This window comes from Glycine soja, chromosome 16 (genome assembly GCF_004193775.1).
Source record: "Glycine soja cultivar W05 chromosome 16, ASM419377v2, whole genome shotgun sequence".
NCBI lineage: Eukaryota > Viridiplantae > Streptophyta > Magnoliopsida > Fabales > Fabaceae > Glycine > Glycine soja.
The window spans coordinates 14,549,504-14,566,146 of record NC_041017.1 but is presented as its reverse complement, the minus strand read 5'-3'; the positions used below and the strand labels follow the sequence as shown (position 1 = coordinate 14,566,146).

General features: G+C 36.8%; 1 protein-coding gene across 2 annotated transcripts; it reads right to left on the bottom strand.

The window, feature by feature from the left end:
- Positions 1–2,534: 2,534 nt before the first annotated feature.
- Positions 2,535–16,566, bottom strand: LOC114390865. Of its 2 annotated transcripts, XM_028351774.1 has the most exons (5): positions 16,251–16,566; positions 13,642–13,796; positions 5,144–5,273; positions 3,587–3,697; positions 2,535–3,141 (listed from the first exon to the last, which is right to left on the bottom strand). In XM_028351774.1, exons 2-5 carry the CDS (start codon positions 13,716–13,718, stop codon positions 2,782–2,784), a joined length of 678 nt encoding a protein of 225 aa, XP_028207575.1. In that variant the 5' UTR covers positions 13,719–13,796; positions 16,251–16,566; the 3' UTR covers positions 2,535–2,781. The 2 variants fall into 2 exon arrangements, with proteins under 2 accessions (XP_028207575.1, XP_028207576.1); XM_028351775.1 differs by lacking the exon at positions 5,144–5,273 and having other exon boundaries at positions 16,251–16,559.
- Positions 16,567–16,643: the final 77 nt, after the last annotated feature.

Sequence of the window (16,643 nt, the reverse complement as noted above, 5' to 3'; positions counted from 1 at the left end):
TGTGGACCAGAGTTCTGAAATCGAAATATGGTGGATGGAGGAACCTTGAAGAAACAGGAAACTCAGCAAAGCAATTTGTTTAGTGGAGGGATCTAAAACACGTTTTTAATCAATCACAATAGGGAATGGTTATTCAAAATAACATGAGGTGGAAGGTGGGAGATGGAGAGAAAATTAGATTCTGGAAACACAAGTGGATTAATCAACAGGAATCACTAGCAGAAAGGTACCCCAGGCTATTTATCATATCCTCACAGCAGAATCACAACATTAGGTTTTAGGTTTTAAGATGACATATAGAGTTTTAGGTTTATCAAAGAATTTCCCATAACAAATCCAGCACTATATCCCCACAATGCAAATAGTACAAGAGCAAGCAATCAATATACTTTAGCATCTCACACCCATACTCCATTTCAAGCATTATATTTTTTTCATATTTAGACATAACTTGACAACAAAGACATACCTTCGATGGCTTCCCTGGGAGGCTTAAAGCCAACCACAATGGACTTCCAAAATCGCTTCCCCCCTTTCCTTTCGTAGTTTTCTTCGACCTGCGAAAGTGAGAAAATGTTAAAACGAGGAACGCCTAATGTTAAAACGTAAGGACGTACCTCAATCGATATGTGGCAGACACGAACTCCACAAAGACCAACTCCACAATGTGGTTGCAGTCACGGAAGCGCAACCCAGTTTGTGACAAAGACGAACTTAGGGCAGAAGGAGAAATAAAAAGAACGCCCTGGGAGTCTTAAGGCGAACCACAATGCACTTCCAAAATCGATTCCCACCCTTTCCGGAACTCTTTCCTTTCCTAGATTTCTTCGACCTGTGAAAGCGAGCAAATGTTAAAACGAGGAACGCCTAATGTTAAAACGAAAGGACGTACCTCAATCGATAAGTGGCAGAGATGAACTTCACACACACGAACTCCACAATGTGGTTGCAGTCACAGAAGTGCAGGCCAGTTTGCGACAAAGACGAACTTAGGGCAGAAGGAGAAAGAAGAAGAACGATAGGGTTCGAGCGCGCGGGTTCTGCAGAATCAGATTTTTAATATATAATGACAACAACATTGGTTTTTTAAAAATAACCGATGTTAAAAACAACTAAGTAACATCGGTTTTAAGAAAACCGATGTTAAAATCAACTCCATAACATCGGTTTTTACCAAACCGATGTTAACAACGACACACCAACATCGATTTTTCCAAAACCGATGTTAACTACTCCATAGTAACATCGGTTATTTAAATAACCGATGTTAATATATAGTACTTAACATCGGTTTTTCCGAAACCGATGTTAACTATGTCTAATTATTTACAAAAATGTCACCGCGCTTTTGTTAACATCGGTTTTGTGAATAACCGATGTTAACCGTGCGATGTTAAATCTAAAAATTGTAGTAGTGCTAGTTCAATTAGCACCTGAATAAAATCAAAATACATAGCTTGCTAGCCTTACTCTCATCACAAGGCGAATCCTTTTTTCTTTCTCTCTACCCACAAATGATGCAACAACTCAAAACCCTTAATTTGGTCTTTCTATAAAAACTTTAAACCATTAATTTGCTAACCATTAAACGAATTTTTTAAGGGTTTGCCTACCTATTGCTCGAAGCTTATAATCATTCCAATCTTAAGTTTTTAATTAAGACAATCCAATATCACTCGTATCGTGAGGCAAAGAAAAAATACTTGTTTTGCATGTGTATATCAATGTTTCCTCGTTGTCTATTGGTTGGATATTAGTTCTGATGTGTAAATTTGCCTTTGGGTTCTTAATTCTACAGGTGTTTGATACAAAAGAGAGAAGTAGAGTAGATAAAAAAAATGTAAAAATAGATAAGAAATAAAGTGACATATAAAATTATTTGATTGGAGAGAAATAAAAAAGAGGTGAGGAGAGAAATGAAAAAATGAGTAGAAATATTACATGCTGAGTCTCATTATTTTTAAACTTATTTTCATTTTATTTCTCCTCCATCAAACACCCAAAATTATTTTCATCCTCTATATTATTTCTATCTTCAAAACCAAACATATGGTAACATGATATTGTTCACAAATCTCAATATGAAAGAAGAAAAAAATGTTTACAACCTTTTCTTGAGAGTTTACTTAGACAACGAATTACTTGCGGCTTAAAGAGACGATCATTACATGTGTAAAATTTAAAAACGCAATTCAAAGTTGTAATTATAACTTTATAAGTCATTTTGATCTATCACAATAAGCTTAAGTTTATTATGGCATTCTTTATTTTTTATTTGCAATGCTGCTTTTTTCAACGCATACACTGTTTGTAGAATAGTACTTGCAAATAAAATCAAAATAGTTCTAAATCAACATATTTTCTGCATATGAAATTACGCATTTCCACTATGAAATCAGCACTAATAATAGGTCTCTCTGACTCTAACTCTCACTTTTCCTCAATATTTATCTACATTAATTGACAGAATGCACCCTCTGCCAAGATGATTGAAGATGTGCAGACTAGCATAAACATATTTTTCCTAAGTTGTGTTCATTTTAAAGTTTATTAATTAACCATATCTCATGAAAAAACTGATAATTTTGATCATTCCTAAAAAAGATGAAAACATTGTTGAATAAAATTAGTAAAACAAATAAACTACAAATATGCCCTAGTCCTGCCTTGGTTAGTTGAATTCGCCAAGGATGATTGACATTTCAGGAGGCAAGCTGAAATGCAATTCATAGCTAGACAATAAAAATCAGGAATCACCAATGTTTCAAAATAATCTCAACTTCATTTAGAAGTGGTTGTAGATGCTGAGCTCAAGTTGATAGGAGAATTGTCTGCTTGATGCGCATTAACATCACTTTCAGTATCAGCTTTCTCAAGCAAAACTTCTTGTTGCAGTGCTTTCAACATCTCCGTCAAAGTTTTCTCTTCTTCCATCATCTCAGATTCATTCATATTGGTTTCAGCATTGTTAACTTGATGCTTACTAGCATTTTTTTCAGCTTCAGCTTGTTGAAGCGTAGCTTGTTTCTCCAGTGCCTGCATCATAATCTCTGAAGTTCTCTCTTCCCCTTGTATTTGCATTTTCATTATAATCTCAGCTTCCTTGTCTAGAGGCTTGAAATAGTCTTCAATGGCTGTCTCCTGCACGAAATGTGCATCTTGTCATGCAACAAATTTGAGTATCACAAATGAAACAATCATACATTACGGAAAAGAAATAAAATATCATCTAAGAACTTCCATATATTAGACAAATATTTTAATTAAGATAATCATGACAGAATACAAATGTCTCCATCCAAAAAGAAGAAAAAAAAATGAAAGAATATGAATCATCCAATTTTGACATCAATAAAAGTAGAAAAAAAAAGTGCATTTCACACAGAAGTTCTCAATGCATGTTGGTATCACTTCTTATGTGAAAAAAGAACAGATAAAACTTCTTGTTTAGAAGACATTTTGCCTTCATATTTATCAGCGAAAGGAAAGGATTAGAAATTTCAAAAAAAAAAAATCCAAAAGAAATACATGTATTTAAATCCTAAATTTCCAAAATTTTATAGTTTTCCTTGATAATACAACTTACTGTTTCTTCCAGCTTCTTATTCAAAGCTTTCATCTCATCAACCATTCGCCGAACCTCGGATAAAATAATCTGCTCAGGTACTTTATTTATGGCCGCTTTCCTTGCTTGTACCTTATTCATGGGAAAACATCATATACATCAGAATGGAAATAAAAAAGAAATCCCACATCTGCCGTCACCATAATGAAAAATGAAGGTTACAAGGTGATAATTGTTGTGCATGCTTAGTTTTGCACTTAATTTTCACAGCAATTATCTTATTTATTTTCATTTAATGCTTGATTTGATTCCAATATGTTAGAATTTAGTGTTCTTTTAGGTTTTAGTCTCTTGAAGTTAATTTCTAGTGAATTTATTAGTTTTATTGTGTTTTTGCAGAGTTGGTGCATTAATTGAGGAATTGGAAAAATTGAAGTTTGGAGTGGCTCACTTGGCGAGTTGTATCCCGCTAAGCATGCATGTTTGTCAGAACTCAGAAGGATGCCACGTTGCATGTGTTTGGAAGCTGAAGCCAGGCACTTAGTGAGCGATTTTCGTGTTAAGCCCAAATCTCCTCTGACTAAGATTTGAAAGTAACTTCTAATGGGTGTTATGTCTAGGGATGGAATAACACTTCTTAGCCTTGTTTAACTTGTGTTCTTAAATCCAAGTGGTTTAACTTGACTTGCTAAGGGATTAGGAGTTGAGTTAAGCAACTTAGGCTCTCTCACATAAGAGATCATGGTTAGAGCATTACAGTAGGTTGAAGTAAACATTAGAATGAACATTGGATAAAAAAATCTTTGATTACTGAGATTGTTAGCTTAGTGTAGCCAAATCCCCAACACTTAATTTATTTTGCATTTAGCTTCTCTTGCCCACCAACTTTATTTTGCATTTAGCTTCTCTTGCCCACCAACTGTTTTTGCTTTTGTTCACCTTTAATTTGTTATGTTTTCAGTGTTCTTATCCTTTGCCTATAACTTGAATTTACATGAATAGCCTAGTACAAACAAGTCCCTATGAATACGATACTTGGACTTTCATTTTATACTATTTGCACTATACTTTGGTATGTTGGCCAAGGATTTATCACAAAGTTAAATTCATATGTCCCCCATGTGAATAGGTGATGAAAAATATACTTATATAAATTATGATATAATATCTTCACTACCTTGCATTACCTATTTTTATAAGATTGTGATATCAGCACGATAAAAGCCCGAACCTTAACAATTTACTACTTATTCAGACTTAGGTCATCATAACCAGAATTGACACTATCACAGTCTCCTTCATCCTTCTCTCTCTGAATCTATCAATTATTTTCTCTCTCTCTTTCATGCATATTCACAAACACATAGTAATCACCACCTAGCTCAACCTCAAACCACCAAAGAAAAAGCCACGACCTATTTCACCAAATTCAGTATCCTCCAACCCCATCAAACCAAAATCCAAGTAAATTCCAAAACATATAAATGTAATCCATATAGACAAAACATACAGGCCGTCAATAAAATCAAAATTGAAATAAAAAAAGTGGGCAGCGACAGAGAGAAAGAGACAACCTACCAACAAGAGAGAGAGAGAGAGAGAGAGAGGATTGTGCAACAAGAAAGGTTGAGCATTGCAGCTAGAGAGTGAGCGTCCTTGGGAAGAAAGTGGCTTTTCAAAGTGTTCCCTTGGAGAAGACGATTTTGTACTGTAAGGGATTGTTTGGTTAAAATAAAGAAATTATTATTTAAGAAATTTTCAAAATTTAGGATGGTTTTCACAATTTTTTTCTATACTTTAATTTAAATATTTCTTTCATGCAACTAAATAATTACTGAAAGAAAAAAAAGACACAATTAAAGTTGGCTTTTTTTTATTTTGTTTTGTTGTTGTTGCTGCTTAGAAAAGATAAGTCATAAAGCTCCATCAGACGTGCGCTCGCAATGGCACTATGGGTGGTAAAGTGGGCTAGTTCAACCCATTTTGGCCCACTTTGTTGCTAGCCCACCAAAAGTGGGTCAGGACGGGCTGGCCCTCCTTCTAATGGTGGGCTAAAGATTTTGACCTGCCCCGCTTAGGGGCAAGTTGACGGGCCGACCCACCAAAAATGAAAAAAAAAAAAATATATATATATATATATATATAATAAAAATAACTCAAATGAACAAATTTAGTTTAAAAATGTAAAGTATATCAATTGTTTATTTTAAATTTGATTTCAATATAATTTTTTCTATAAGTATTAGAGAAATTGAATTTATAAAATAATATAAAAATAATAACAAATACCTATTTTGAACAATACTATAAAAAAATACAAAGTGACAACCCAAACCCTAAACACCTATTAGTATTTAGATTTTCTTTAAAAAAAATATATGTATGGCAGGCTAATGGGCCAACCCTTCCCACGCTGCTGTTGGCTCGTCAGACCTACGAGTTAGTCAGGGCAGGCCACATCATGTTGACAGGTTCCATCAAACATCAGCGAGGTGGATAACTCTAACTCCTTAAATGGAATTAGCCATTATCACACAACAAATTGATACCAAGACCTAAAACAAGTAAGCAGAACCAATTGATGTTCACACAAACACACAGTACAACCTTATGACCCAATTAAAAAATAACTAAGCAGAACTAAAAGCTTCAAAAAAACAAAAACCTCCAAGGAAAGTTTTGGACAGGTTGACGAGGTTGTAGAGGTGGTTTTTGTGGGGAGGAGAATTAGAGGAGAAGAAGATTGCATGAGTCAAGTGGGAATCAGTATGTCTTCCAAAGGAAAAAGGGGGCTTGGGAATTAAGGACCTGAGGAAATTTAATTGTGCCCTTCTCAAAAAATGGAGATGGAATTTATTTCATCATAAATGAGAGTTGTGGGCTCGAGTGTTGGATTCAAAATATGGAAGCTAGAGGAACTTGGATGAGATAAGAAGGTGCAATAGTGAATTCCTATGGTGGCGGGACCTCAGCTTCATTTGTCAATCTGCTGAGGAGGGAAGGTGGTTCCAAAGTGGGGTAAAATGGAATGTCGAGTGTGGAGCCAAGGCGAGATAAAGGTGGTCTAATTGAACTACCTTCACTTCCATCATCATCTCGTAGCACAATATTCCTTCTACATAGAACATTGGGAGGATAGTAGTAAGATGTAAATGTAAAGGTCTCTTCCACTAAATACAACAACAACAACAACAACAACGCCTTATCCCACTAGGTGGGGTCGGCTACATGGATCAACTTCCGCCATAATGTTCTATCAAGTACCATACTTCTATCCAAACCATTAATTTCGAGATCCTTTTTTATAACCTCTCTTATAGTCTTTTTGGGTCTTCCTCTGCCTCGAATTGTTTGTCTTCTCTCCATCTGGTCTACTCTCCTCACTACAGAGTCTATCGGTCTTCTCTCTACATGCCCAAACCACCTAAGTCTATTTTCCACCATCTTCTCTACAATAGGCGCTACTCCAACCCTCTCTCTAATAGCTTCGTTTCTAATTTTATCCTGTCGAGTCTTACCACACATCCACCGCAACATCCTCATCTCCGCTACACCGACTTTATTCTCATGTTGGCTCTTGACCGCCCAACATTCTGTTCCGTACAAAATCGCCGGTCTTACCGCAGTCCGATAAAACTTTCCCTTTAGCTTGATCGGTACCTTTGCATCACATAACACCCCCGATGCTTTTCTCCATTTCATCCATCCTGCTTGAATGCGATGATTCACATCCCCTTCAATTTCCCCATCATCCTGTATTACAGACCCAAGATATTTAAACCGTGTGACTTGAGGGATAATATGGTCTCCTATTTTCACCTCTGAGTTAGAAACCCTCCTTCTTTTGTTGAACTTACATTCCATATACTCCGATTTGCTTCTGCTTAGGCGAAAGCCATGTGTTTCTAGAGCTCGTCTCCAAGTTTCCAACCTCTCATTCAATTCCTCCCTCGACTCTCCAAGGAGGACTATGTCATCTGCAAAAAGCATGCATCTCGGCGCTATCTCTTGGATTTGTTCCGTGAGGACATCCAGAATTAAGGTAAAAAGGTAGGGGCTAAGGGTTGACCCTTGATGTAAACCAATTGTGATGGGAAAATCGTCTGACTCTCCACCCTGTGTCCTAACACTAGTCGATACCCTATCATACATATCTTGGATAGCTCGAATATATGCAACCCTAACCCCTTTCTTCTCTAGAGCTTTCCACAAAATCTCTCTAGGCACTCTATCATACGCTTTCTCCAAGTCAATAAAAATCAAGTGCAAGTCTTGTTGGGCCATGCGATATTGCTCCATCACCCGCCGTAATAAATAAATCGCTTCCATGGTCGACCTTCCCGGCATGAAACCAAATTGATTCTCAGTAACTTGAGTCTCCTTTCTTAATCTCCGTTCGATCACTCTTTCCCATAATTTCATGGTATGACTCATGAGCTTGATTCCCCTATAATTTGCACAATTTTGTATATCCCCCTTGTTCTTATAGATTGGCACTAACGTGCTTCTCCTCCATTCCTCCGGCATGCGTTTTGACCTCATAATTTCGTTAAAGAGTTCGGTGAGCCACTCAAGACCTCTATCTCCAAGAGTTTTCCACACTTCAATAGGTATGTTGTCTGGCCCCACCGCCTTACCATTACTCATTCTTTTCAACGCTTCCTTTACTTCCTGTTTCTGAATCCGACGATAGTACTTATAGTTCCGGTCCTCTTCTCTTGTGTCTAGACTGCTAGAGTCATATCCATATCTATCATTAAATAAGTTGTGGAAATACGCCTTCCACCTTTCCTTGATATCTTTTTCATGCACTAAGACTTTGCCTTCTTCATCCTTAACACACTTTACTTGATCCAAATCTCTAGTCTTCCTCTCTCTACCCTTAGCAAGCCTATATATAGATCTTTCTCCGTCCCTGGTTCCTAAAGCTTGGTATAGTCCGTCAAAAGCTTGGGCTCTTGCCTCACTCACCGCCTTCTTGGTTTCATTTCTAGCTATCTTATACTTATCCCAAGTTTCAGAATTTCTACACCTAGACCACTCCTTGAAACACTCCTTTTTTACTCTAACTTTGCTCTGAACATTTTCATTCCACCACCACGATTCTTTACCCCTAGGTCCAAAACCTCTAGATTCACCCAACGTCTCTTTAGCCACTTTAATAATCTCTTGGGACATCTTGTTCCACATATCATTTGCACTTCCTAGTGATTGTCCACACCAACCCTCCCATATCTTTTGTTGGAAGATTCCTTGTTTCTCACCCTTCAAGTGCCACCATTTGATCCTTGGTGCTACCAGAGGACTTCTTCTCTTTGCCCTATCTCTAATTCTTACATCCATAACCAAAACTCTATGTTGGGTAGTCAAGCTCTCTCCCGGGATAACTTTACAGTTCAAGCAATACTTCCTATCAGACTTCCTGATAAGGAAGAAATCTATCTGAGAACATGTCCCTCCACTTTTGTAAGTGATAAGATGTTCCTCTCTTTTCTTAAACCATGTATTGGCTATAGAAAGATCCAAAGCCTCCGAAAACTCCAAGATGGATTTACCCTCCCCATTCATCTCCCCTAGGCCAAAACCCCCATGCACCCCCTCAAAACCTCTAGCCACGCTACCTACATGTCCATTGAGATCCCCTCCTAGGAAAACTTTCTCTCCTTGGGGTATATCCTGAAGTACCCCTTCTAGATCCTCCCAAAATTTTACCTTAAAGTGTTCTGCTAACCCAACCTGAGGTGCGTACCCACTAATAACATTAAAGGTGTCCTGTCCCACTACCAATTTTAAGACTATGATACGATCTCCTACTCTTCTTACATCCACGACATCCTTCTTCCACTCCTTGTCCACAATAATCTCTTCCACTAAATAAGCTTCACAAATACTACCCTCAATTGCAGATGTGTTTGTGACCTTGTCTTTTAAAGTGCGAATAAACCTAATACAATAAATTGAAGACATTAATTTAATAAATATTGATTGGTCATTTATTGAGAACGAATAAGATATATTACTCAATCTTTCAAAGGTATACATCCACCGATATTGCACGAGACCACCAACCCTAGCTTCATAAGGCAAATGAATCGAAAGATGCTCCATAAAGTTGAAGAAACTTGGGAAATATTTGTTCAAGTTTGCACAAAAATATTGGAATATTTTTTTCCATTAAGCATAAAGCATCCTCTTTTAGTAGAGGCGAAGTTATTTCTCGAAAGAACTGACTGAACTCTGCCTATGTGTTCCAAATGGCCTTTGGTAAAGCTTTGAAGGCAACTGGAAGCAAACATTGCAGGAACATATGGCAATCATGACTTTTCATTCCGAAAAACTTCGCATCTTCCATGTCAACACACCTAGACAAGGCAAAGGCATACCCATTGGGTAGGCTTTAGTCTTTTGACCCATGCACACACTACTAATCTTTGTTGCTTTGTTAATGTGTATTTTGCCTTGGGTTTTTCCAGTTTCCACCCTCCTCCATCTTACAACTCCAAATCTCTTCGCCTACAAATATCTACCATGTCTAGTCTAGCATTAAAATTGTCCTTTGTCTTGCCTTTAGTGTCCATAACAGTATACTAGATATTAAGAAGCATGTTTCTCTCAATGAGCATGACATTTAGATTATGCGGGAGAAGATTTGTTTTCCAATATGGCAGCTCCCAAAAGATGGTTTGTTTGGTCCAATGGTGACCAAGTCCATACCTTGGTAGAGTATCATATCTCAGTCTAGTTATTTTAGGTAGATGTCTTACCTTTTTCCTACATTTCTTCACCAGTCAACCGATGGGGAGCAATGAGGTCTCATCATGTCTATGCCTAAAAGCAATTTTATTTCTTCTATAAGAATGATCAATTGGCAAGAATTTTCGATGTAAATCAAAAAATGATACCTTTCAACCCTTATCAAGGTATATTCCTCTTGATTGCTCCATGCAGATTGGACAAGCAAGTTTACCCATTGTCATCCAACCTGACAACATTTTGTATGCAGGAAAATCACTAATAGTCCACAACAAGCAAGCTTTCATAAAAAAATTCTGCTTCAACGAGACATCAGAGGTCATGACACTAGAATTCCATAAAAGTTAAGGTCATCTATAAGTGGCTGCAAGTACACATCAATTTTATTTTTTTGGATTGGATGGGCCATGGATCATAATGGTAAAGAATAAGAACTCTTTTTTGATGCACATCCAAGGTGGGAGATTATAAGGAATAAGAATTACTGACCAACAAGAATAAGGTCTGTCAAATATATTAGATGGTGCAAACCGATCAGAACATAGCCCTAACTTGACATTCTGGGGAGTCTATTGCAAATTCAGGATATCTTTATGTTAGCTTTTTCTAAAAGTGCTACATGTAACATCCCAATTTTCTTAGATTGGGAAGTTATGTGCAGAATTGTTTCTGTTTGTTTGGTATGTAGTGTAATAGTATTATTCTTAGTATAATTATGAATATAAGATGTAGAACTATCATTAGACAGCCATGTGACTTGGATTTAAGTTTTGAGTCTATGGATCGGTGGTTTACATACAGAGAACCCTTAGTCAAGCCATCAGTTAACAAAAGTCAACTATAGTTTAGAAAGTCAAAGTAATGATATTTTCATTAGTGGCAGTTTAGTAATTTAAGGTTTTTATGCCAAACAAAGAGATTTAGGCACATTAATGAAAGTTTAGAATATGTTTGTGTCTAGATGTGAAAAACTATTAGCCAACACATGTTAACACATCGATTCAACACACTCATTCATAGCACACCTGCAAGTTGAAGGTTCTTGACGACATTAATGCACACATCAAGTTTTCAAGACAACTTGTATCACTTAATGACTTGTCATGACATCCTACCGCACTTCACGAATTATAGAGTGGCTAGTCTCATAACTCATGACTCAACAGTGGATTTATGGTATAGCAGACATTAAGGATGCAACGCTCATCACAAGAATCATTCAATCTCATTTAATCATGCAAAGGAAAATACAATTAATAATTCAAGCATGTTCAACAAAAGCATTCATAAGTAATCACACAGAGTGCACACCAGAATATGGTAAGCACATAACACCTGCGCTATTGATAAACCTATGCTACAAGATCATATACCTAAAGGACATCAAACAGATCATGAAGCAGGTAAAAGACAAATCATTTTGTTCAAAACTATGACTTGAAGGACTCTCGGGGTGCAACAGGTGAATGAAATCAATCACGGTGGAGGGCCATACCCTGGAAGATTAGGCCATTGGTTTTTTACGAAAGAAGAAGAACCAGCACCAACACCACTAGTACTAGTCCTCTCAGAGTTACCACCAATAGTGGTGCTGATGGTGCTCCACAAAGAGGCATCAGAGGCTCTATTACTAACATTATTGTTATTGATGAAGCTCATAGGCCAATCATGCTGAGAAACACCACTGCTATTAGTATCAGTATTAGCCATGTTGGATGAATATGGATTGACCAAACCTTGTTCATACAGAGACACCATCTCCCTTTCACCACTCCCCATTTGATGATACAAGTGCGGTGGATGAATTGGCCCAATTGGGCGCTGAACATTGAAACCAGATAGAAGGCCCAAATTGGAAGAACGCAAGGTGTCACTACCCGCAAAATTTAGAGAGTGATCAAAAGGGTGTGATCATGAGTTGAGTGAATGCATAGCAGCCAAAGAAGACAAGTACCCACCACTTTGGTAAAAGGTTGAAGCCACAACGGAAGAAGGGTCTTCAATTTAAATCATTCAGAGGCAGTTAGCAGCTGCGGGACAGAATTTTCATACGGAAATTGAATTGTGAGACTGTTTACAGGTCACGTGTGTCAAAGTCAGCACATGGCAGCAATTCCACAATGTATTGCGCATTCAGATTGAGGTAACAAACACAACAGAACTACCAACCCTAATCGAGTTTCCAAGAAATGCAGCAAGCTATATCATTGCGCAAAGAAAAGGGGTGCAAATACAAGCAAAATAAAAGAGGGTCATCACAAAGCCCTCTTACCTCAGAGACTACGTATAAGAAAGAAAGGGAGAAAGGAAGCTGACCTGGAATGAAGAATTGCTAGATGGTTGATGGTCTGCCTTAGGGAGATATGAAAAATTGCTGCCGATATGAAAACTTAAGCTTCCTTCCACTCTTACCTTGTCTGGAGGTGCTGGCCTCCAAATCCAGTTTTTCCTTTTACACAGTAGCAGTAGTATACAATAATAGCCTATATTCAAAACTAGAAGATAGCATTCTTAATTCATTGCATTCTGAAGCCTGAACTTACTGGAAAATGAAATGAACCCACAACAGACCAACTTAGAGATGGTGTGCTTCACGACGAGAACCAAGTTAGAGATGGAAAATGACCCAATACAATGATGGAGAATCGTCAACGACAACCACGACACTGCTGGTGTGCTTCACGACGAGAACCAACTTAGAGAGACAAAGGTTAAGGGCGCAAAATTACTCAGGTAGCAGGCTAGAGTACACTGCGAGTACGCAAGGGAACAAGATAAAATTGACTTGACTTTCAAAGACAGTGTATATAAAACCCCATCTTTGGATAATCCAGTTCAACGACGATGCCCATTAAACCCATCGTTGTAATGCGAAGACGACGTCGTTAGTCATTTTCAACAAAAACATCGTTGAAATAAAGCACATATTTACTAAAATGCCACCGCCTGTTAAACGATGTTGTTTTTCGAACCACCGTCGTTGAAATCGTAGAATCAAATATTTGTAGTAGTGTACAAAAGCTAGCTATTGTAATTGGAGAGCCAAGGGCCCTATAAACCCCATATTAGAATCCCATACCTCCAATGTGGGACACAAGTCCCACAAGTCCCATACCTTGCAATTGGATCCTAACACAGGTCTCATTTGATTTTTTAAATAAACTTGCTTGGCTATTGCAATTTACAAAGAGCCCTAGCCTCACATGAAATCCCAAGTTCTAGCTCACAACATTCATATGCCTTATTTTCTCATGTTTTCCAAAAGAGAACAGACACCAACACCAGTAAGAATATAAATGTTCATGGAAGAAAAAATGTTAGACCTGTTGTACGCGTTGCTCAAGCTGCAGCCTATAAGATCGTATTCTTCGCTCTTCATATCCAGAAAGCACCCTGACATAAAAAAGGGCTTTCCTCCCAAAATCTAACAACTTCTTCATGTCGACAAATCATCAACAACTATTTGTTTTGGAAATTTCTGCACAAAGGAATCCACCTCAGAAATGCCAGGGAAAAAAAATATTCAATGTCAATTAATCTGATAACTCTTGGAAGGATTAATTAATATGTTTCATGCAGCTGCCAGATGGAATCAAATCTTGGCTAAATTATCACCAGACAAGACATAACAAACTTCATAATTACAAGCACCCTGACATAAAAAAGGGCTTTCCTCCCAAAATCTAACAACTTCTTCATGTCAACAAATCATCAACAACTATTTGTTTTGGAAATTTCTGCACAAAGGAATCCACCTCAGAAATGCCAGGGAAAAAAAAATATTCAATGTTGATTAATCTGATAACTATTGAAAGGATTAATTAATATGTTTCATGCAGCTGCCAAATGGAATCAAATCTTGGCTAAATTATCACCAGACAAGACATAACAAACTTCATAATTACAAGCAGAGAGCCTTATTATCCCAAAGGGTATGTTGGGTAGTGAGGTTTGGGAGGGAAAAGGAAAGGAGGGTAAAATTATTATTTTTGATAGGCTTAAATATATTTTTCGTTCTTGCAATTTAGCATTTTTTTCATTTTTGTCCTTTCAATTTTTTTTTTCATTTTAGTCCTTGTGGTCCTTAAAGTGCTTTAGATATCGCTTTTTTCACTGTTCAAAGCACTTTTTTCCTGTTCAAAGTGTTATCCAAAGCGCTTTAAGGACGAAAAACAAAACATATACATTTTACACGGACTAAAACAAAAAAAAAATTGCAAGGATGAAAATGAAAAAAACACTAAATTGCAGGGACAACAAATGTATTTAAACCTTTTTAATAAATATTCTCTACTTTAATAATTTTTTAAAATAACAGAAATAAAATGATAGAGTAACATAAACTTAATGTCTCAATCTTTTTTTTTATTGTTATAAATGTTATACAACTCTTGATTCAAAAATAAAAAATTTGTCCTCCATTCTCTTTCCCTCAAAATCTCACTTCCAAACTTTCCCTAAGACTTTTGACCTTTGGAAGAAAAAAAAAGATTTATTAAACTTACAAGATATTAAACTGCATAAGTAAAGGGAAATGAAAGAATAAAGGATGAAGACTGACTCAATAACCTGACATTGATAGACCTCATACAAGAGCAGCAAAAGCAACCAGATGAAGATAAAAAGCATGAATTATGCACTAACTCACAGCAGTTGCCAAAAGACTAACAAAGAGAAAATAACAAAAACCTTGAGATCACATAGCAGCAAGCTTAAGAGCCTCATGCTGCCAACATAAGAACACAAACAGCAGTACACAAAAAGTTCTGAATTTAGCAAGAGCACAACAGAGGTGAGGTTTGTAGGAAACAGGTGAAGTTTATACTCCACGGGAAATCACCACACTTCAATATGCTCCAAAGTACCTGAAAGCTATCTTAGGAAACCACTAACTTGCCCAAACTACACATTTCTTTAAAATCTCAGTTTAAGAATGCAAAAACCTTTGCACAACCATTTTTTAGGAGTTGGACAGTAAAATAAAATCCCTGAAAATTTAATTGCTGACTAACTTTAAAGCTTAATGTCCTCAAACAAAATTACAAAGTTGAAGTTATGAAAAGTCATGTGTAATATCAGTTTCTAAGCAGGTTAACATTAAGAAAGAGTTAAATACCAGTGCCTTAGAAATTTGGTACATAAAGGTATAGGTCATCCATTGCCATAAGAACTGGGAATTTCATATACATTTTATTCATAGTCGGATTGATCTTTCTTTCTAGCACGTGATAAATTTAGCTGCAAGATGTATGGTAACCAAAGCTTGTCATAATAACATACAACTCAGCACCCAAAATATAAAGAAGTCAACATGGAAGGATTTGAGTTGACTATGATAAAAAAAAAAAAAATCTAGTCAAAATAGAAAACGAGTCTAACCCTAAATTTCTTGTACTAATTTTAAGAACAAAATCCCAGAAAGAGTCTCCTCCTACACTAATCAATCAGTCTCGTAAGAACCTGAAAAAGAGCCAACAGAACCACATACAAATTCCACCACCAAGACCCATTAAAGAAATAACACTATCAAACTAAGTTAACAAAGCAATCCACAAAACAGACCATAAGAAACCAACATTCAAAAAACAAACCAAGAAAGCTAGCAAAGGAGATCGATGTTCGTTTGGGCATTTGACCAAACACAAAACTCGCAACCCACAATATTCAAAAATTGTTCCAAAACCCTTCAATCAGTCATTTTACAGAACCTGATGCCGACAACCTACACACATGCCTCAGATATTCATTCACAGACAAAATTACTCACAGAAATTCAGAAACAATGTATAGGCAAGAAAATTCAACCCACGAAAACTGCATATGTTACTACTGTGCCCACAAAGAAAAGAATAATTAATTAACAATAAAGAGGCAGCAAAAGGGTTTGAAGTTCAAAGCAAGATGATTGAGAAATAAAATGTGATTTAGTTACCTGAGTGAGAGTGATTTGGAGGCAAATATCAGCGCTTCATTATCATCGCAAACCCTGATGCTTTTAACGCAAATATCTGGTGATTTTATCTTGCTGTGTATGCCAGAGACTGGACCGAGATCGCACTACGGCGAGACAAATGAGGTACCGGAGACTCGAAAAGGTAAGGAGAGCGAAGATGTCAAGATGGGCGACGGCGAGAGAAATGAGGGTTGAGGGCTTAGTGACAAATAAAAATACAAAGGATAGATCACTTTTGTCTCTCAATCAGAATTTCACTCGAAATGCTATGAAGGATGAAAATATTTTGGAAAGGATAAAAAGTTCGATAAATATGTCTTCCGGTTAACTTTTATCGTACACCCGTCCCGTTAATATGTTGATAAAATAGCC

Bases quoted from the DNA above. Each gene is read 5' to 3' on its own strand.
- LOC114390865 (XM_028351774.1), bottom strand. From the start codon at position 13,718: ATGTCAGGGTGCTTTCTGGATATGAAGAGCGAAGAATACGATCTTATA. The intron at 5,274-13,641 runs GTCTAACATTTT...AATCCCTTACAG, and splicing joins TTGAGCAACGCGTACAACAG to TACAAAATCGTCTTCTCCAA. The intron at 3,142-3,586 runs GTAAGTTGTATT...CATTTCGTGCAG, and splicing joins ATAAGAAGCTGGAAGAAACA to GAGACAGCCATTGAAGACTA.